The sequence below is a fragment of the Nyctereutes procyonoides genome, unplaced genomic scaffold (assembly GCF_905146905.1).
Source record: "Nyctereutes procyonoides isolate TBG_1078 unplaced genomic scaffold, NYPRO_anot_genome, whole genome shotgun sequence".
NCBI classification, from domain to species: domain Eukaryota; kingdom Metazoa; phylum Chordata; class Mammalia; order Carnivora; family Canidae; genus Nyctereutes; species Nyctereutes procyonoides.
In genome coordinates, this window is record NW_026575048.1 from 6480143 (window position 1) to 6502154 (window position 22012).

The window sequence follows — 22012 nt, forward strand, 5'->3', positions numbered from 1 at the left end:
CCCTGTTTTAACTTCTCAAACTATCACCTTTTATTAACTTTGCATTTCCTGAGAGTCTAGGGGGTAACAGAAGACTTGACTTTTGTCTTTGCAAACATTTACACTTATAGTAGGATTATTAGAGAAAGAATAAAAAAATGAATCAGGAGAGAAAGGAAGTTTTCTCTTCCCATTATCCACCCCCTATATGACTTTCTCTCAATTATGGCACTTAGAAATAGAGTGCATCTTAGGGCAGTCTCTCAGACGTGTAAAAAATATTATCTTCTTTTTCTTTTAATAAAGAACCATCTACTTCATTGGTTAAAAACTTTAAACACAAGGAAAAAAGTACAATTAAAGACTTTTGTCTTCTTAAAACAACTGGGAAACAGTTTTAACAGCTCCCACCCCCCAAAAAATTTACATACAGATTTACCTCTATATTATATTCTGCTCCATCTGTGTTGATTCTTATCGTCATATCATCATCTCCTATGTGGGCTAGAACTCTAGAGTCAGGCTCACCTTAAGAGAAAAAAAAATTCCATCATTTACAAATACTTCTATCAAAAAATAAACTATGCACTACCGTCAATAAAAATCGATCAAGTCCTTCATCAGAGTGGAATCTGCCTAGGTACTATAGAAATCTACAACAAAGAAACACAGGGCCCAGCAAGCAGCAAAATATTCACACTCCTAAGGAGTAGCCTCAACTCACTTGAAACCTTTCTCTTTCCCTCAATTCTCTTCTAAAATTTATCTAGAGTATGTTATAGAACAAAACCAAGGGATCCCTGGGTGGCTCAGTGGTTTAGCACCTGCCTTTGACCCAGGGCGCAATCCTGGAGTCCCGGGATTGAGTCCCACATCGGGCTCCCAGCATGGAGCCCGCTTCTCCCTCCTCCTGTGTCTCTGCCTCTCTCTCTCTATGTCTATCATAAACAAATAAATAAATAAATCTTAAAAAAAAAAAGAACAAAACCAAAAACAAATGTATAGATGTTCTTCCAGGAGTAACTTCACTGAGTTCTGGTTAAGAAAGAACTAAGAGGAGGGTGACTGGGTGGGTCAGTTGGTTAAGCCTCGACTCTTGATTTCAGTCCAGGTCATGATCTCAGGGTCTGAGATCAAGCCCCACATTGGGCTCCATGCTGGGTGTGGAGCCTGCACGGGATTCTCTCTCTCCCTCTGCCTCTGTCCCCATCCCATTCCCTACCCCCTCTCCCTCTCTGAAAGAAAGGGAAAGAGAAAGCGGGTAGGGAGGAAGGGGAAGAAGGGGGGGAAGAGGGAAAGGAGAGAAGGAAGAATGAGGAAGGGAAGGAGGCAGAAAGCATGATCTGGAATCTACAGTTTGAACTGCATGATTTGCAGATTTTAATGTCATTTCTTTTTTCTGCAGAGAAAGTTCCAGAAGTAAACCACAATTGCTTGTTTGACATAATGTCTTAAATACTTAACAGAATCATAAAGTCAATTATTTTATCTCCTAGCTTCCTTGTTTAAAATCTCATAAGGGAAGCCTACATCCTTCCCTGGAGACAAGAGGAGATTAAATTCTTATCAACTGGGAGGAAATTAATTTTAATCATCAAAATAGACAGTATATATATACATGCTTAGATAATCCCCATTTCCCCCCATCTACATGTTCCTCCTTCCAAACTTATAAAACTCATATGAAACAAAGAATAGCACTTCTCTGACACCCCTTCTTCTTCCCAATAAAAAAGAATATGCAAACTAGATCTGGACACCTTAACAGACACAAGGGCAAACAAACAAGCTTCATACTAACCAACCACGTGTCCACTGAAGAAGTCCTGCCATTTGACGGTGTACTCACTTTCATCTTTACCATCTACCACCACGACTTTGAAATTTTGGGAAAAGCGTTCAGTACTTGATGTCAGATACAATTTAAAATGCCTAAAGAAAGAATGCAGCCATATTTTACTCTAAACACATAAAATTTTACTTTAACCCATAAAATTCAACTTAAAAAATAAGCTGACAGAGAGTGGACATTAATAAAACACTATTCCAGTTATAACTACTGTTTTACTAGGTACTTAGCATTATATCACATATAAAGACAGACAAATTTCTTTAGCTATAAGAATTTAGCAAACCAAAAAAAAGACTAAAATTGGAGGAAAAAAGATTCAAAGAGCTTATGCATTCATCTTTTCGAGACTGAATAAGGAAACACACATGTGGATAGTTTAAGTTGGAATCCTGCTTGTCTGAAAAATTTATCAAAGACTGGTATTACTAGATACCACTACTGAATACTACTCAGCATTACATGCTCTGCTTACATTATTTCCACTTCACACAGTAAACACTGAGGGTTGGAGGTCTATCAACATACTCAAGGTTACACAGCCAGTAAGTGATGAAACTAGACACCGAACTAGGTGTATTTCAAAAGCCTGTACTGTTGGGACGCCTGGGTGGCTCAGTGATTGAGCATCTGCCTTTGGCTCGGAGCGTGATCCTGGAGTCCCAGGATTGAGTCCCACATTGGGCTCCCTGTGTGGAGCCTGCTTCTCCCTCTGCCTGTGTCTCTGCCTCTCTCTCATGAATAAATAAAATCTTTGGAAAAAAAAAAAAAAAAGCCTGTACTGTGCTGCCTCTAAAAATCAAGCTGTTCTTACTGCTGGGCAAAATTAGTGATTGCTACTTTGTATATTTAAAAGCACTCATGCTTTTTTTCTCCTTCTAAAGAGAATGTATCTTGAAAAAAATTAATCCTCAATTCCTGTGAGGAAGATAAATATAAGGATCCAACAGAGACATTAAAGCACATACTCCAGTTTAGTCAGCTTAATATTCTTTTGTTTTCTCTCAGTTTCAGCCCTGACATAAAATCTGGGTGTGGTGAGCAAGAATTTTTCAATTATTATTTACCCTTTCAATGTGCCCATGAACACTAAAGATAAAGGTATGTTTTTTATCATAACCACAGGAACAAATTTTGTCAGCTGTGGGGTTGAAACTATGAAGTGTTACTTCCCCATGGGTTTGCCTAAGTCTAAACTGCCAGAGAGAATCTAGACAGGGGCGGCCTCCACGGCAACAAATATTTTTAACTTTTTGAGCATAACAAAGTAATTTTAGTTCACTTGTGGGTTTTTTTAATGGTCAAAGGGTAAGAGACAATAGACAATAGAACATTATTTCAGAAATCCTTGGAACATCTTCTCCTGTTCTCCTAAAACATATCTTCCCACACATTCACAGCTATGATTTTTTTTTCCATCAGTTATGCTGATAACTTTGTAAGGAAAAGCATCCCTATTCTAAATGCCTCATTATTCAGCTTCGAAGCCCTCTATGAGTCTCAATGTTACTCTTACTTAACATTCTTTCCAGAAAAATCACTGAAATTGCATTGTTTTCTACACTAAAAATCTGCTCTTCTATAAAGATAAGGACCAAGGAATGGTAAAACTCCTGTTTTCTGACTTTCCAATCTTCATCTTTGAGTTGTAAAACTTCTAAAGGTTATTTCAGTCAGAATTTGTATTTTACTTTATCCTCTCAAAATTATGTGAAGTCATGTACTAATAGATTTCCTTTAGCATTTTCCTTTATCTTTCTGACTTTTGGCTTAAGGATTTACAGTAACTACAAACTAGTGTTAATCCACCTGAATTAACAATATTTTCCTCCTTTTCTGTAAATATTACATAATATCTAATTAAAATTGTTACCACAGAGCAACCAATTTATTTTAAGAGAACTTTTAAGATCTACTCTCTTAGCAACTTTCATGTATGCAATTCAGTATTAACTACAGTCACCATGCTATACATCCTTATGACTTGTTTTATGACTGGAAGTTTGTACCTCATATCTATTTTTAATAGTCCATTTAGCTGGATATGTATTATTTCCATTTCTTTATCAGTTCTAGCCCTCTTCAAATAAATTAAGCTATTTCACTTTTAAGAGGATATAAAAAATATCTGATTTTTTTTAAAAGTGCAACATTATCACAAAGTATTAAAACAGAGCAGCCCAGGTGGCTCAGAGGTTTAGCACCACCTTCAGTCCAGAGCATGATCTTGGAGATCTGGGATCAAGTCCCATGTTAGGCTTCCTGAATGGAGCCTGCTTCTCCTTCTGCCTGTGTCTCTCATGAATAAATAAATAAAATATTTTTTAAAAAAGTATTAAAACAATATTTTTAACTTTAGAATAGCATTTCTTAATTTATAAAACAGAGGAAATGTAACTTCTAGGCAAATTGCAGGGTTTTTTCTTCATAAAGTTACTATTTAACTCCTCATACAATTTCTCAGCATTTCCATGCTTTTCAACTGCTATAATAGTCATACACATATCTAATCACCTTGATTTAAATTAGCCTTTTAGACCACTGTCTAAAACCAGAAAATCTAATCATTTATAAGTACCTTCACATTGGTAATGAGCAGCTTCACATTGGTAAGTTCAGCCCTATATAAACTGATCATCTCAAATATCCCACCTTCTTTTTCTTTTAACGATGCAGCATAAAAGAAAGAGCTTTGGAGTCTGACAAACCTAGCTCAAATCTTGTCTCCACCACTTACTCGATGCTTAATCTTGGCCTTAACCTCTGAAATAAGTATCTTCATCTACAAATGAAAATAATACCTACTAACTGAATGGTTTTCAGGGTTAAATGATATAAACTATTTTAAAGTACTTGGTCCAAAGTTCTGCTACATGGTTAGATCCATTTCCATTTAAACACTTCAGATGGAAAGCCTGTAAAATAAATTACAAACCTCCCTGTTTCCTTACACAAAGAGTATACATAGATAATACTGAACATTTTCTTAAGAATCAATGTCGTCTATGAGACCTGAAAGAGAGGAATGCATGGGGTATGGCAACACTTTCCCCCACAGAAAAGACTCTATGAGTCATCCCAAACCTAACTTTAAAAAAAAACCTAGAGGGGATCCCTAGGTGGCGCAGCGGTTTGGCGCCTGCCTTTGGCCCAGGGCGCGATCCTGGAAACCCGGGATCGAATCCCACATCGGGCTCCCAGTGCATGGAGCCTGCTTCTCCCTCTGCCTATGTCTCTGCCTCTCTCTCTTTCTCTCTCTGTGACTATCATAAATAAATAAAAAAAAAAAAATTAAAAAAAAAATAAAAGTTTAAAAAAAAAAAAAAAACCTAGAAAGCCAAATTTTTAGTTCTTATTTTGCAGTTTCCCCCTTATCCTTTGCTCCTATTTATCTCTTACAAACTATATCCACTTCTTCACCAAAATCCTATCAGCACAGCAGAAATAGCACAGGCTTGTATTCAAATCCTTTATCTTCCACTTACTAGCTAAGTGACCTTGAGCAAGTTACCCAACCTGAGTCTCAATTCTTTTTCCCCCAAAAAGAGAGTAACAAAAACTTCTTTGTGGAGCATGGTGAGAATTAGAGAGAGCGTGTGCAAAGTGCCTCAAATAAATTACATGAAATTAAGCACTAGGTAGATTATCATCATCATCACTGCTCAAATTTGCTATAGTGAACAATATTTTGACATGAACTCTAACAGAAATTATTCAAAAATAATCTAAGGATGATGGCAATAACTAGAAAAAAAAACAAAAAAGACATTATAAAATATATCTGCATAAAATATCAGTTACACATATGATAAATATACTAAGCATGACTATGATTCAGGAATCGAATAAACCTATCAGAAAAATGGTAAAAGGATACAAAAAGGTAGACACAGAAAAATAAATGATTTACACACATGAAAAGATGCTCAATTTCACTCAAGATAAAAATCAACACAGGGATTCCTGGGTGGCTCAGTGGTTGGGTGCCTGCCTTCAGCCCAGGGCATGATCCTGGAGACCCGGGATCCGGTCCCACGTCGGGCTCACTGCATGGAGCCTGCTTCTCCCTCTGCCTGTGTCTCTACCTCTCTCTCTCTCATGAATAAATAAATAAAATCTTTAAAAAAAAAAAAAAAGGAGCCACAACACTTAAAAAAAAAGATAAAAATCAACACAATGAGATACATCCCCTTTCACAGGGACAAAAATTAAGGGCTGATAAAACCTTGTATTGCTAAGGGTAACAGGAAACAGGTAAGCTCACAAACTGCTACCAGAAGAATAAATTGGGCTACTGTCTTTAGGAAGAAATATGGTTCAGCAGTAAACATTTGTAATATGTATATCCTTGACTCATTCTTTCAGGAATGTATCCTATAAAAAAAAATAACCTAGATAAGGTATATTCACAAAGATATTTATTGGAGGTTTGCTATAAGAAATAATAATCACTTTGGTTAAATAATATGTAGCTGTAAGTTACTAGCCAACAAACCGTTACAATTCTATGCAAAAGAAATATTTATGCAGGGACGCCTGAGTGGTTCAGTGGTTAAGCACCTGCCTTCGGCTCAGGGTGTGATCCTGCAGTACCAGGATCAAGTCCCACATCAGGCTCCCTGCATGGAGCCTGCTTCTCCCTCTGCCTAGATCTCTGCCTCTCTCTCTGTCTCTCTCATGAATAAATAAAATATTTTTTAAAAAATAAATATAAAAAAAAAAAAGAGGATCCCTGGGTGGCGCAGCGGTTTGGCGCCTGCCTTTGGCCCAGGTCGCGATCCTGGAGACCCGGGATCGAATCCCACGTCAGGCTCCCAGTGCATGGAGCCTGCTTCTCCCTCTGCCTATGTCTCTGCCTCTCTCTCTCACTGTGTGACTATCATAAATAAACAAACAAACAAACAAACAAATAAATAAATAAATAAATATTTATGCAGCTATAAAAATGAGGTAAATCTACTTATATATATCACCTACATATACACAGATCTATATGCAAAAAATATGCATTAAAATCTTTTAGAGGGGATCCCTGAGTGACTCAGTGGTTTAGCGCCTGCCTTCAGCCCAGGGCGTGATCCTGGAGTCCCAGAATCGAGTCCCACGTCGGGCTCCTTGTGTGGAGCCTGTTTCTCTTTCTGCCTGTGTCTCTGCCTCTCTCTCTGTGTGTCTCTCATGAGTAAATAAATAAAATCTTTAAAATAATAAAAAATAAAATCTTTTAGAGGTTTATTCAGGAAAGCTCTCTATGTCTGGGAAGTTTGAAGAAGTGAAAATTTCTTATACTCCCCCCCCACCCAGTTTGCTTTTTAAATCAAGTACATGTATTACTTTCTTTTTTGAAAAATATTTGTTGGGGTGCCTGGGTGGCTCAGTCCGTTAAGTGCCTTCAGCTCAGGTCATGATCCTGGGATTCTGGGATAGAGCCCCTCTTTAGGCACCTGCTCAGCAGGAAGTGTGTTTCTCTCTCTGCTTCAGTCCATTAACATTCTCTCAGTGTTTGTTTTGATATTAGTAAAGATCCCTAAAAAGACTTTAGAAAAAGGCCTGTAATTATCTAACAGATTTACATCTGTAAAATGTAAGAGAAAGCAAAATTATTGCCTAAACAGATCACATCAATTTATGCTACGATGTAAGGGGACTTCAATATACACACAGCTCTGAATTCTCTATTCAACTTACCACAAGGCTGTGGGGTCCTGCAAAAACCCTTGATCTCTAAAACTCAGTGTGTTCATATATAAAAGAAAGATAATATTTAGTGCGTAGTTCATGGTTGTAAAGTAGCACAAAATATTTTAAAGTACTACAAATCATTCAATTAATTAAAATCCTTTGTTAGAATCCCATAAACATTATTACTATCATTAATACCTTTGGAATACTCATTTGCTTGTTTTTAATAATCATCACTATGAATTTTAGAGTAAGAAGTGATATAAGAATTATGACTGACTGTAATTATATCAGTTACAAATCTTTAAAACATAACTTCCTAAGACTCTAATAAACACCCTTATTTTTCTACTTTTGCCAAACTAAGTCCCCAGTTGCCCCAATATTTTTCTATAAATAGTTCAAATTACCTTTTCAAGGCTGAAAAAGTCAGTAGTGTTTCTATATGTGTTGAGGCCTGTAGATCCCTTTTTCTTACTGAGTGCTGCTGGATATTGGATAGAGAGAGGATATCGTAGTCTGAGAGTAAAGAATCAAGGTTTTCTGAAATAAAGGTAAGATGATTATTAACACCTAACTTACTAATCAATTACAATATCACTAAAATGACAGTCTGACAACAAACTTTTCCTGATATAACGCATCTTGAAGTGCTAAGCACAACCTATGAAAAATTCTTGCCAAAATAGATATATAAGAAGAAAAAAAAACACAACCTGAATTTAATCAAGACCTAACTTTTAGTTTTTAAGACATAAAGAGATTAGGTTACCAAATTAACAACCTTAGGAAGCAATCAGCCACATCTAGAATATCAGAATTCCTACAAAATAAAATATTTTTTGTTGGAATAAAATATTTCCAAGTTCTTTAGAAGATAAATGGCATGGGAAAGAAGGGACAGGTGGAGACATAATATAGTGGTCCTCCTTTATCTAAGGTTTCAACTACCTGAGGTCAGCTGTGGTCTGTCAGAAGGTCAGTACACAGTAGCCTAACAGTAGGTCAAAATGCCCACATTATTCACCTCACTTCATCTGAACGTATATGCAACTTATCATCTCACATCATCACAAGAAGGGTTAAGTATAGTAAAATAAGATTTTAAGGGGGATGCCTGGCTGGCTCAGTCTGTAGAGCATGCAACTCTTCATCCTGGAGTTGTGAGTTCAAGTCCCACATTGAACATAGAGTTCACTTAAAAAAGGGGGGGGGGGCAGCCCGGGTGGCTTAGCGGTTTAGCGCCACCTTCAGCCCAGGGTGTGATGATCCTGGAGACCCAGGATGGAGTCCTGTGTTGGGCTCCCTGCATGGAGCCTGCTTCTCCCTCTGTGTCTCTGCCTCTCTCTCTGTCTCTCATGAATAAATAAATATTTTTAAAAGAGAGAGAGAGAAAGATTTTGGGAGAGACCATATTCACCTTTCATTCCAGTCTATTATTATAATTGTTCTATTTTATTATTACTGTTAATTTCTTACTATGCTGAATTTATAAATGAAACTTTACCATATCATACCCAGTTTCAGGCATCCACTGGGAGTCTTGCAATGTATCCCCCACAGATAAGTGGGGACTTCTATAGACAAGAATACAGCAAGCAAGCTAATGTGTAAACCATTTTGGATCCTAGGTCAAACAAATAAATGTGGAAAGGTACTTGTGACAATTAGGGAATCTGAATATGAGTTCATATCCATACCAGACACCAATAATTTTGATACCTCAAAAAAGTATCATACTACAGAATCAACTAAATTCTAAATTAAAGGCATTTCTGGCTTGTCTACTTAGAATTTCTAAGATGAAGGTGACCAACTCCACCTGACCACTGCTAACCCAGGCTACATCAATTCCTTATCAGCTGACACGTAGTATAAAAGAGCAACACACATATCAATGGCCTGAACAAACCAAAAGTAAATCTTTACAGAAAAATTACATATTCCAAATTAAAAAGCAAAAAAGGGGTAATATCCCAATCACTCCTGCCCTCAACAGACACAGCAGAATCAACAATCCACTGAACTTCAGGAAGCAGCAGTGATATGACCAAACTAATCCCGGGGGGGGGGGGGGAGAACAACATTAATTCTTTTACTAAACTGACTTGGAACCCAAGAAAAGCAAAGATGTGCTGCCCCAGAGATAAAACATGCACAAAAATGTTTTTATTTGGTATAGAGCCAAAGTATACTCTAACGTATATGATACCCATGTAAAGTCACTTTTTATCAGCAACTCTGCTGTCTCTTCCAAAATCAAGAGGATTTTTGGAAGACAACTTAGGTGACTAAAGTCTCTGTAGAAACTGTCTAAAAATAAGCTGAAGCTTTCTTTCAACAAATATCACTACAAAAGCAATGATATTCAAAATCATTCCATTGGACTTAAAATGTCCTTAAAATACAGCACCAGGAGCTTAAAATACAAGTATATTGTTACTGAGGTTAAATATGCCCACAAGGGGATACCTGGGTGGCTCAGTGGTTTAGCACCTGCCCATGATCCTGGAGTCAAGGGATCGAGTCCCACATCGGGCTCCCTGCAAGGAGCCTGCTTCTCCCTCTGCCTGTGTCTCTGCTTCTCTCTCTCTCTCTCTCTCTGTCTTTCATGAATAAAATCTTTTTAAAAAATAAAATAGGGGATCCCTGGGTGGCACAGCGGTTTAGCGCCTGCCTTTGGCCCAGGGCGCGATCCTGGAGACCTGGGATCGAATCCCACATCGGGCTCCCGGTGCATGGAGTCTGCTTCTCCCTCTGCCTATGTCTCTGCCTCTCTCTCTCTCTCACTGTGTGCCTATCATAAAATTAAAAATAAATAAATAAATAAATAAATAAATAAATAAATAAATAAATATAAAAAATAAAATAAATATGCCCACAAAATCACTTTTAAAAGAACTGACACAATACTCTTCTTTTCCCTCTTCTCCTGAAATCTTCAACTGGTTCATTTACCAATTCACTAATTCATGGTTATGTGCCACGCACTGGTTGCAGTACTAATACAGTATTAAATAGAGCCAAGTTCCTGCCTACTGCAGCACTCATTTCAGTGTGGGAGAGACATACAATGTACAATATATGTCAGTGCTATGGACATTAGAGCAGAACAGCAAAGACAGGGAGGCAGGGCCAATTTATAGAGTGCTCTAAAGGAAGATGCTTCACTATTATACTATTCAGGAAAAACCTGAAGAAAACGAGGTAAGCATGCTAAATTTCATCAAAACCAATCCAAGTCAGGGTGCCTGGGTGGCTCAGTCGGATAAGCGACTCTTGATTTCAGCTCAGGTCGTGATCTCCGGGTCATGGGGACTGAGCCTGGTGTCAGGCTCTGTGCTCAGGGGGAGTCTGCTTCTCTCCCTCCACTCCTCCCCCAGCATGCCCATGCTCATTCTAAAATAAACAAATGAAATCTTTTTTTAAAAAAAAAGTCTATCCAGGGTCTAATTCAAGATAATACTAAATAAAGTGGCAGCAAAGTTTACATTTGTTGGGTACCACTCATTTTCCACCAACAAAATTTCCTTTAAAATCTAATCCAAAGAAAAGCTGTTTGAAAAGGCATCAATCACTTTTATGCCAATAGATGGTCCTTGGTGATTTGGCCTTGTTGATTACAACGCATAGAAGCATCAATGAAAAACCCTTCAAGAAGCTTACATTTATTCAATCTTTTTTTTCCACTTCTTTCTTTAATGTAGGCTCCACTCAAACTCGTGGCCTGAGATCAAAAATCACATGCTCTACTGACTGAGCCAGCCTATTCAACAATTTTTGAGTGTGTGTTTCCTACAAGATATTTTGTTGGGTGTTTTATTATGTAATCTGCACAAACATACCTGAAATAGTATCTTCTTTTTACAGATGAAGAAACAAGCTCAGGGAGAATTATATCACAAAGCTAATTTAGCACAGAAACAAGATTTGAACTTGGGCTTCTCTGGCCAAAAACCAAGCTTCACTGATGCCATACTTGTGAAACTCCTTAAAAATATCCTAGCTCTGGGGCACCTGGCTGGCTGGGTCAGTAGAGCAGGTGACTGTTGACCTCAGGGTCTTTTTTTTTTTTTTAAGACTTTATTTATTCATGAGAGACACAAAGAGAGAGGCAGAGACATAGGCAGAGGGAGAAGCAGGCTTCCTGCAAGGAGCCTGATGTGGGACTCAATCCCAGGACCCCACTATCATGACGTGAGCCAAGGGCAGACACAACCGCTGAGCCACTCAGGCACCCCTGATCTCAGGGTCTTTTTTTTTTTTTTTTTAAGATTTATTTATTTATGATAGCGAGCGAGCGAGCGAGCGAGAGGCAGAGACACAGGAGGAGGGAGAAGCAGGCTCCATGCCGGGAGCCCGATGTGGGACTTGATCCCGGGACTCCAGGATCGCGCCCTGGTTTAGCAGGTGCTAAACCACTGAGCCACCCAGGGATCCCCTCAGGGTCTTGAGTTCAAGCCCCACATTGGTAATGGAGCCTACTTTAAATAAATTAATTTTTAAAAGAAAAGTTTAAAAAAAAATCCTAGCTTTTTCTTGGACCTTCTACTTCTTGGCCTCCTCCTTTTTTAATGTGTCAACCAAATATGATCTCGCCTCCCTCTGAATTCTGTAGCCCTTTGTTTTGTTAAATTCCTTTTTTCTGGCACTTTTGGGTTATATTTGTCTTATCTCACAAGTAGATTGTAAAACAGACAAAAGGGAACTGGGTTTTGTTTTGTTTTAATTTTATTTATTTATTCATGAGAGAGACAGAGAGAAGGGAGAGACATAGGCAGAGGGAGAAGCAGGCTCCTCACAGGGAGCCCGATGCAGGACTTGATCCTGGAACTCCGGGATGACGCCCTGAGCCGAAGGCAGCCACTCAACCGCTGAGCCACCCAGGCATCCCATGGGAGCTGGGTTTTATTATTCACAGTACCCTTACTTCACAATACCCAGCACAGAACCTTACAAAAATTGCACTGCTGTGTGTACAAATTGCACAAATTCTCAATGCTGAGATGCTGATACAATCTTTTATAGCTCTTCTACTTCCCTGATACAGGTTGATACATGAATTCAGTTTCATTCAAGATCATAATCACTCCTACTGACTGAGAAACTTAACCTCAATACTGTACTGTCATTGTCAATAACACAGGCCAGTTGTTCTCAAAGTGGGGTCCCCATATGAGTAGCATCACCTGGAAACTTGTTAGAAAGGCCAGCTTTCAGGTCTCCAGTCAGAAATCCTTAGGTTGAGGACCAGCAATCTGTGTTACATGCATTCCAAGTGATGCTGATACACTCCATTTTGAGAACCACTGAACTAGAACTAGGCTCAAGGAAGCAGCACAAAGTGAAGATAAAAGCTTTAGGCACAAAGACAGTCCTTGTTCAGCCTTGCATTATTTTTAAAAACAAAAATCAGAAATAAGGTAAATTAATAACTGAGAAACATAAATTATAGCACTTTCAAATAAAAAAATCTATAATCATTAAAAAGGCTGGTAACAGATTTTTAAGAACATGGGAAAATACGCTATAACATTAAATAAACAAGCATAGGTTAAAAAAAAAACTATGCACACTGCATGATCTTAACTATGTATAAAAATAGGCCTACAGAAAAGAAAGAACACGATAGTAATATCACTGGTTATCTTTAGGTATATTTTTCATAATAAGCACTTTTAAAATGTAGCTTGCTAAAGCACTTTAAAATACCTAAGTAATGTGTTTCAACTGTAATTTGTCCCTTTATAATAACTAGATATCTCACACTGGATGCCTTGGGGCCATTCCAGACAACATGGTAAAAGCATCCCCTCACCCAACCAACAGACATCCTGCTCTCACTAGCAAGGAGTCTCTCAGATACTTGGCATTTCACTGTACTTCACTTCCAAAATTCCAACCACTAGCAATCTCAATTTTTTATAGCTTTTTCAACAGAATCTCAAACATTTCCCAAGATTTTATCTTTTATCTATATCCAAATCTCCCAATAAGCTTAAGTATAAGCCACGTAATTATCTTTCTTAGCACTCCACAATGGCTTCAGGATGAGAACCCCTTCCTTGCTTTCTACGAGTTGTTCAGGCAGTCCCGTAAACAACTGAGCTTTTCTCATTTGGACTGGCTACGAACACAAAATTAGAAAACAACAAGCACAATTCCAAAGGTCAGATCAGAGTACTTTATTTCGGTATCCCCTACTCATCCCTCCTCACTCTTCTCTGTCACATGCTATGGTTTCCCTCACTTGGCCTCTTGTCAGCTTAGTCTCTAGTCTGAGACCCTACCCTCCCTGGTGAGGGTGGAAAAGATATTGCTTTGCTTTTCTGTCTTTTCCACCCTCACCATTCCTTTCCTGCACGGACATTCTGCACTTCATTTTCCTCCCTTCCACCAGGCTCCACCTATTCATTTATTCAACATTTATTGAAAATGTTCCACCTTCCAGGCACTAGGGATATAATAAAAGAAAGAGAAATATATTACTGATAGTATGACGCTGAAGGAAAGACCACCATACAAAAAAATTATAAAGTATGTCAAGTACCAAGGGAGAGGAAGTGGCAAGAAGTTATGGAAGGGCAGAGCAGGGGGAACCCCTGCCTGGGGAGCCAAGGATGTTTTCCCAGGGAAACAGTATTGAAGTTAAGATCAAAAGGAAGAGGAGATCACCAAGAGAAAGAAAGGATAGGATTCTAAGTAGAGAGCATAACACAAACCCTGACGTCCCCGTCCCCAAGAAACTCGTCCCCGTCCCCAAGAAACTCGTCCCCGTCCCCAAGAAACTCGGAGCATAACACTCAAAGAAATGAAAGCAACTCCCTGAAGCTAGAGGACGCAACAGCACACAGATGGGAAGAGGTGTGAGACTGCAGGCGGGCAGAATTTGGTTATGAAGGGCCATGGAACTAAATTAAGAACTTTGGACTGCAGACAGGCAACAGCTCTAAGAAATATCACTGTGACTGCAGTGTGGAGCGTGGGCTAGAGGGGAACAAGACTGGAGTCTGGAAAATTGGCTAGTAAGCAGCCAAGCAATCTAGGCGGAGATCAAGAAAAGAGTCCCTGGTTTCTGGCATGGGTATGTGGGTAGATAGTGGCACCATATTCACTGAGATTAAAAAAAAAAAAAAAAAAAAGGAGCATGAGTAGGAGCGGGTTTGGGGGAGGAGTTGATAGAAGAGGACAGCTGGATGCTGAAAGATTCTGGAGTTCCACACTACATCTTGTTCTTTATGTAGTTTGCAATTACATTACATTGTTCATTTACATAGGACTTTTCGGCATTACGTCATCATATATTTACAATTACCTTACTGATAAGTCACATAGTGATTTTAGGCAGGAAGAAATCAAATCTGTTTTGTATGATTTTCAATACTGACATGAGCAGTAAAAGGCAGCTGATACTTCATTCCTTGTATATGTTCTCCAAGAACCAGGAGAAAGCTGGAGTTTCAGGCCTGCAATAAATCGTCTTTCTTAATGTAGGGGTAAAGTGGCCTATAGATTTGATAAATCTTCCACTCCATCCTTCTTTTACACCCAAATTGTTTCATCTCCGGGGTATGCTTTTATGGTCACTTACTGATTGATAAAACGACAAACTATACTTTCATCAAGACCAGAGACAACACTTTTAATATAAAACCAATTTTTAGGGACGCCTGGGTGCTCAGCAGTTGAGTGTCTGCCTTTGGCTCAGGGTATGATCCCAGAGTCCTGGGATTGAGTCCTGCATCGCCTCCCCGCAGGGAGCCTGCTTTCTCCATCTGCCTGTCTCTGCTTCTCTGTGTCTCTCATGAACAAATAGATCTTTAAAAATAAATACATAATTAAAACCAATTTTTAAACAATCAACTGTTGTATCAAAAGTAGTCCAGGAATGTTTATGGACTTTTTTACTTAATTTCTCTTTTCTTTTTTCAATAAATCACATATTCTTGGAATATAACTTGCAAGTATAATGCAGAACCCCTGTAGCCCACTGCTCACTCTCAACTCCTCTGCCCTGTGGAGTACAAAGAATTTCCCAAGATGACACTATCAGTATCAGGCTCCTACGTCTGGTGTCAGAAGTGGAAAAGAAAAAAGCCAGGACTGCTGTGAACTCTTTATTCTGCTTGTACAGAAGACACATGAGACCTGAATGCTCTTGAGGACTCCTCAAATTCTGCAGGAAAAGGTAGGGACCTAGACAGGTTACTGTGAAGTAGGTAGGCCCTACATGTGGATGAATCCCTCCCTGGACTAAAGGATGAGAAAAACGAGAACAGAGCAAGTGCTCTCTGCTGGGCAGTAGACCCCGGGGCCTGGGAATTAGAAACTTAGTTTTCTAGGTTTACAGCAATTAGGGCAGATAGAGGATGAGCTGCCTCAATCATTCCCTATCAAGAACTCTTCACCAGAGCCAAGATTCTCCAGCAAGACCAGTCACATGGAAACTCTGAGCCTAAATAAAAGTCAGCATAACCCAAAGGATCCTCTAAGGAAACCGGGATTGGTCCATACAGCTCCGTAGCTGAAAGGGACCCAAAGCCAGGTCAGGCAATGAGACTACTTCCACAATTTCCAGCACCCATCTCTTTAGAGTAAACATTGTATCCTATACTTTCTTCTCATCAAATAAACATACCTAAGTAATTTTGCACATGTTATATTGGAAGTGCCTGTGAATACAGAGACAGAAATATCAAGTGGGCAGTTGGATACCTGAGTATGGAGCCTCAGAGAATAAGTCTAGGTCAGGGATACGTAGTTATCAAAATACAATCAAATGTAAGGGAAACCAAGGCAGCAGATGAGATTTGTCAAAGCCTACAACTCATGTTAAAAGAAAAAAAAGAGAGAAAGAGAGAGAGAGAGAGAAATAAGCAGTGTGGGGAGGGAGATACCAATTCCCTTGGTTGATTTTAGGGCTAAATTAAGGGATATAAGAAAATCAACCACACGTGGCCTCAAAGGACACCTATACTTAATGTTCTGGAAACTCCATAAAAGCTAAAAGGATTTCTCCCAAAGTCTCCACCATGGCTCTCTGCTTATTCTTCATTCTATTCTTGAAATACAGTTTATCTCTTTGACTAGTTCAAAGCAGACTGGCATTAAATCTCCTTTGGAACAGTTAGGGTGGTTAAGTATTTCGGTTTCAAAGGAATGGACCCTGTAAGCAAAGTTAACATCAAAAGAGGAAGCCAGATGTCAAATACTGAGCAAAATGGTGCTGTCAATAATGAAAAACAAGCACTGCAATGTGGAGAATCCCCACACCAATAACCTCAAGGTAAATTTCAAAATATGTTTCAGATACAAACTTTTATCCCTCATCTGTGACCTATATTTTTTCCCTCCACCCACTACATCCTCTTTTATTAAAAGTAACACAAAGGGAAAACACTTTTGAAATCAGAGTGAGACTTATACACCCCAGCTGCAACTTCAAGATATCATCATGACTAAGTTCACATGACTCACAACTTTCCTGAATTATGCAATTCATAACAGTTCAATTGAAATCATCTTGGGTGTCCTGTAGAGTACTCCAAAAGCCAGGATTCTAGTATATATTTCTATCCTTCAGAAAAAATGTCGTCAAATCCCAGGGAGCCTGGGTGGCTCAGTCGATTAAGCATTTGCCTTCAGCTCAGGTCATGATCTCAGGGTCCTGGGATCCAGCCCCATGTCAGGCTCCCTGCTCAATAGGGATAAGATGTTTTTATAAAATATAAAATAAAATCTTTTAGAAATATATTATCAAATCCCTAATCAATATTTAGTACTGAGGGGCACCTGGCTGGCTCAGTTGGTAGAGCATGCAACTCGACCTCGGGGTTGTGAGCTTGAACCCATATGGCAAGTAGTTTGCTTAAAAAAAAAACTTTTTTTTAAGATTTTTTAAATTTATTTATTGATGAGACAGAGAGAGAGAGAGGCAGAGACACAGGCAGAGGGAGAAGCAGGCTCCCTGCAAGTAGCCTAATGTGGGACTCGATCCCAGGACCCTGGGATCATGCCCTGAGCCGAAGGTAGACGCTCAACCACTGAGCCACCCAGGCATGCCAGCTTAAAAATTTAATACTGATGTTACATAACATTTATAAGACAAGTAGGCTACAATAAACCATGCTCCTTAACTATAAAACTATTCTTTGATCTTGACCATTTCAATCTAAATAATGGTAAGATTAAGTTAAGGAACTAATCACATCTGGAGCCATCAAACACACATACACCGTTATTCTTCAAAAGAAAAAATACCAGGCAGCCCAGGTGGCACAGCAGTTTAGCGCCGCCTTCAGCCCAGGGCGTGATCCTGGAGACCAGGGATCGAGTCCCACATCGGGGTCCCCGCATGGAGCCTGCTTCTCCCTCTGCCTGTGTCTCTGCCCCTCTCTCTCTCTCTCTGTGTCTCTCTCATGAATAAACAAATAAAATTTAAAAAAAAAAAGAAAGAATACCCACAAGGCATAGATTTATCACTGTGAGAACATGACAACTCACTCTGTCTCTGAGACTCATTTGTCCTTTTATTTTGAAAATTAAAACATGTTCTATGAGGTTCCTTTCAACTCTACAGTCTCTAAGTACCCCCACTAATTTTTCCCTCTTAACCTACCTAAATTTAAAGACCGGGCTCGAGTATCACCTCCTTCAGGGAGCCTTCTATAACTTTCCCAGGCTCTGTTCCGCATCTTTTCACGGTAACAATACTTGCCATAATGTAGTGTATCTCTCTCTCCTCCAAGTTGTTTCCGAACTGTCTGTTTAGATATCTCTGTACAACTATGCAAAACTTTTTGAAGATAGATACTGTGTGATCTTTCTATTTCCAATGTCACACATAATACTTCCATACAGCACATGTTCTTCTAACCTTTGGTGAATAAATAAGTGTACCCATTTTTCTGGCAATGGTGGTCTACACTTTGAAAATAAAAAGCACAAAAATAAAAAAAGAATCTCTATGATCTGTGAATGTCATGGAAGATTCATCTAGAAACTAAGGTTTTTGGGACACCTGGGTGGCTCAGTGGTTGAACATATGCCTTCAGCTCAGGGCGTGATTCTGGAGTGTCAGGATCAAGTCCCTCATTGGGCTCCCTGGATGGAGCCTGCTTCTCCCTCTGCCTGTGTCTCTGCCCTCTCTTTCTGTGTCTCATAAATAAATAAGTAAAATTAAAAAAAAAACAACAACCATGAAAAATCAACTTTGCCCACTGGGAAAATATACTACGTTTCATAATGACAAACTAAACTGTCTTACATGCCAACTTTTAGAAGGCAAAGAACCCTAAGACTTTGTAAGTTTACACAAATTTCACATCCCTTAATGAACGTCCAACCTAAAGTTCAATCTCTTTAGAAAAGCTAAATAAGATTGGGTGGGGAGAAGGGATAACTGGGTGACCCGCATTAAGGAGGGCACTTGAGGGCCGCCTGGGTGGCTCAGTGGTTGGTTGAGCATCTGTCTGCCTTCCTCCCACATCGGGCTCCCTGCATGAAGCCTGCTTCTCCTTCTGCCTGTGTCTCTGCCTCTCTCTCTGTGTGTGTCTCTCATGAACAAATAAATAAAATCTTTAAAGAAAAAAAAAAGAAGAAAGAGAAAGAAGAAAGAAAGAAAGAAAGAAAGAAAGAAAGAAAGAAAGAAAGAAAGAAAGAAAGAGAAAAAGAAAACGAAAGAAAGAAAGAAAGAAAGAAAGAAAGAAAGAAAGAAAGAAAGAAAGAAAGAAAGAAAGAGAAACTTGATACTAAGCAGTGGGTGTTACATGCAACTGATGAATCTCTAAATTCTACCCCTAACACTAATAATACGGTATTTGTTAGCTAAACTGAATTTAAATACAGAAAAGACGTCCTTTTAACTAAAGAAAAAAAGAAAAGAAAAATCTAAATAAGAACACTCCACCTCCTTGGCTCGAAACTGATGCAACTGGTCATCCCTGATAATTTCTTCGTTTAAAACGGCCAGGAAGGCGTTCAAGCGGTATCAAAGAGCTGGCCCGGTAGGTTCAGGCGCCCCCCTCGCAGCCCCTCCAATGAGCCACAATTTCAGGGCAAAAGCTTACGACGTTCGCAAAGCGCCAAGTCCGGGATGCGCTCTCCAGTCACCGCCTTCCAACCAGACGACTGCACAGAAGAAGCTCCACCAGCGGGACTTCGAGTTCGCTCCTTGCAGAGCCAGGAGTCGCCGCGGGGATGCCGGCCCTTCGCACCCGCACCCCTCAAGGCCGGGGGCGCCTCAGGACCTGGACCCCCCCCACACACACACCCCTTACCGCCTTCCCAAACACGCGCTCCGGAGGCGGACCCCCCAGGCCGTCGCCCCCCCCCCCCCCGAGGGCCCCTTCCAGTATCCCTCTCCCATTCATAGAGGCCAGCCCGGCTCCCTCCCTTCCCTGCACTCCAAGAGCCACACCCCCTTCCAGCACCCAAAACCTCGGGACGCGCCACGGCCGTCCAACACCCCGCCCCTAAACACCTGAGAGATCCAGCTCTGCCCCGAAAGCGGCTCGCGCCGGGCTCGGGCTCCGGCTCCGGGCTCCGGCTCCGGCTCCGGGCGCCGGCCCCCAGCTAGCCCGCCCCGGCCCGCCCCGGCCCTTACCCAGTCGCTGCGGGGGCTGCTCCGGAGGTCGCGGCGCCAGCACCAAGGGAACCACGCTGGTCCAGAAGAGGACACACCGCCTCATGTTCCCGGCCCGGCCACCGGCTCCACCTCTCTGGGCAGCCTTCGCCTGACGGGGGCTCGGGACACTGCTCACATTGGGAGCGAAGGGGATCCGCCCGGCCCGGCCCGGCCCCTCTCGCCTCCTTTTCCTCCCGCGCCGCCTACCGGAACACTCCAGAGAGCCCGGCTCGAGGCCCCCGGAAGTGCGGGCAGCGCTCCGAGACGGCGGCTCAGCCCGCTTCCGGTTGCCGCCGACCCCCGCACCGCCCCCAGCCGGAAGCCCGGCGCCGCGCGGCCTGCCGGGAGGCCCTCGCTCGCCCCGCCCACCGCGCCCCGCCCGCCGCCCCGCCCCCCGTCCTTCCCTCCCGGGCCGGCGCCGCCCGCTGCTTCTCCGACCCGGACGTCCTGACTCGCCCCACCCTGGCCTCGCCCGTGTCCCCGGGTGACCGCCGCCAGGGAGGCGGGAGCGCGCGAGCAGGCCCTCGGAGGCGTCCGTGCCCTGGGCGCCCCCGATCTGGTTAGGGTCCCCGTTGCTGTAGAAGCCGCGCTGAGCCCCCGGGCGGGGGCGGGGGCGGGGGCGGAGGGGCGCCGGGCCCGGTGCGTGCTCGGGGGCACCGACCACCAAGGAGCGCCTGGGCCGCAGGACGGCGGGGGCCCTGCGCCTAACCCCGGAGCAGCCCCGGGCCCCGCAGGCTGCAGGCGCCCGCGGCCCCGAGCGGGGCTCGGCGGGCAGGCCCGGGGTCTGCAGACCCGGAGAGTCTGGCGTCCCAGCCCCATTCCTCGCCTGTGTGAGTGCAGGAGCTAGGGTCTAGCAGCCAGCTTTTAAAAATGTCAATTCCTGGGGCAGCCCCGGTGGCCCGGCGGTTTAGCGCCGCCTCCAGCCTGGGGTACGAACCTGGGGTCCCGGGATCGAGTCCCGCATCGGGCTCCCCGCACGGAGCCTGCTTCTCCCTCTGCCTGTGTCCCTGCCTCTCTCTTTCTCTGTGTCTCTCGTGAATAAATAAATAAAATAAAAATAAAAAGTCAATTCCGCCTGGCTCGTGTAGCTTGGTTTGGAGACGTCCCAAAGCAGTTCTGTTTTGTTTTGCAATCCTTTGCATAATTTTAGCTCTGTGTAGTTGAGTGTTTATAGTTCGGAAGAAAACATTCCCATAGCCCCGGATGCGTAGGGCTCCTTGGGTTCAACTAAAATTTATACAAGTGGGGACATAACACATTTTCCACTTGAGAGTGAGTGGAACAGCCTCTTTCTCCATTATCAAGCGGCAAATCGTTAGGAATAGGATATAGACTCCTTCGGTGACCTCGTTTCAAGGCTAGTTCCTAGTAAAATACACAAACTGTGGTTTTTTTTAAATATTTTTTTTTTAATTTTTATTTATTTATGATAGTCACACAGAATGAGAGAGAGAGAGGCAGAGACACAGGCAGAAGGAGAAGTAGACTCCATACACCGGGAGCCCGACGTGGGATTCGATCCCGGGTCTCCAGGATCGCGCCCTGGGCCAAAGACAGGCGCCAAACCGCTGCGCCACCCAGGGATCCCCACAAACTGTGGTTTAAACAGGTTCATTGTGGTACGCCTCAGGACGATCTCAGCATCTTTTCCAACAGTTGTTATCCACGGTTACTCACTGGCTTTGCACTTTGGGCTCCGCTGAACCTGGTCTGTTCATCTGAGGTATGCCTTCTTATTAAATATAAACATTGATGGCATACCTAATCAAAAAGTAAGCAAAATTTTATCTCTGTAAATTGCACGCTTTAAAAAAACTGTATCCCAAAAAAAAAAAACAAAACTGTATCCCTTGGGATGCCTGGGTGGCTCAGTTGGTTAA

At 41.7% G+C, this 22012-nt stretch overlaps 1 protein-coding gene across 2 annotated transcripts in view; it reads right to left on the reverse strand.

The window, feature by feature from the left end:
* Positions 1 to 20424, reverse strand: part of ADAM17 (ADAM metallopeptidase domain 17) — a 48001-nt gene extending 27577 nt beyond the window's left edge. Inside the window, exons 1-4 of one of the 2 annotated variants that reach the window (XM_055327129.1) lie at positions 20112 to 20424; positions 7918 to 8050; positions 1781 to 1911; positions 419 to 507 (exon numbers count right to left, since the gene is read on the reverse strand). In XM_055327129.1, the coding sequence (XP_055183104.1) occupies positions 419 to 507; positions 1781 to 1911; positions 7918 to 8050; positions 20112 to 20196 (438 nt within the window). In that variant the 5' untranslated portion in view covers positions 20197 to 20424. The remainder of the gene's footprint in view (positions 1 to 418; positions 508 to 1780; positions 1912 to 7917; positions 8051 to 20111) is intronic. The other variant, XM_055327130.1, reaches the window with a different exon arrangement.
* Between the last annotated feature and the right edge of the window lie 1588 nt (positions 20425 to 22012).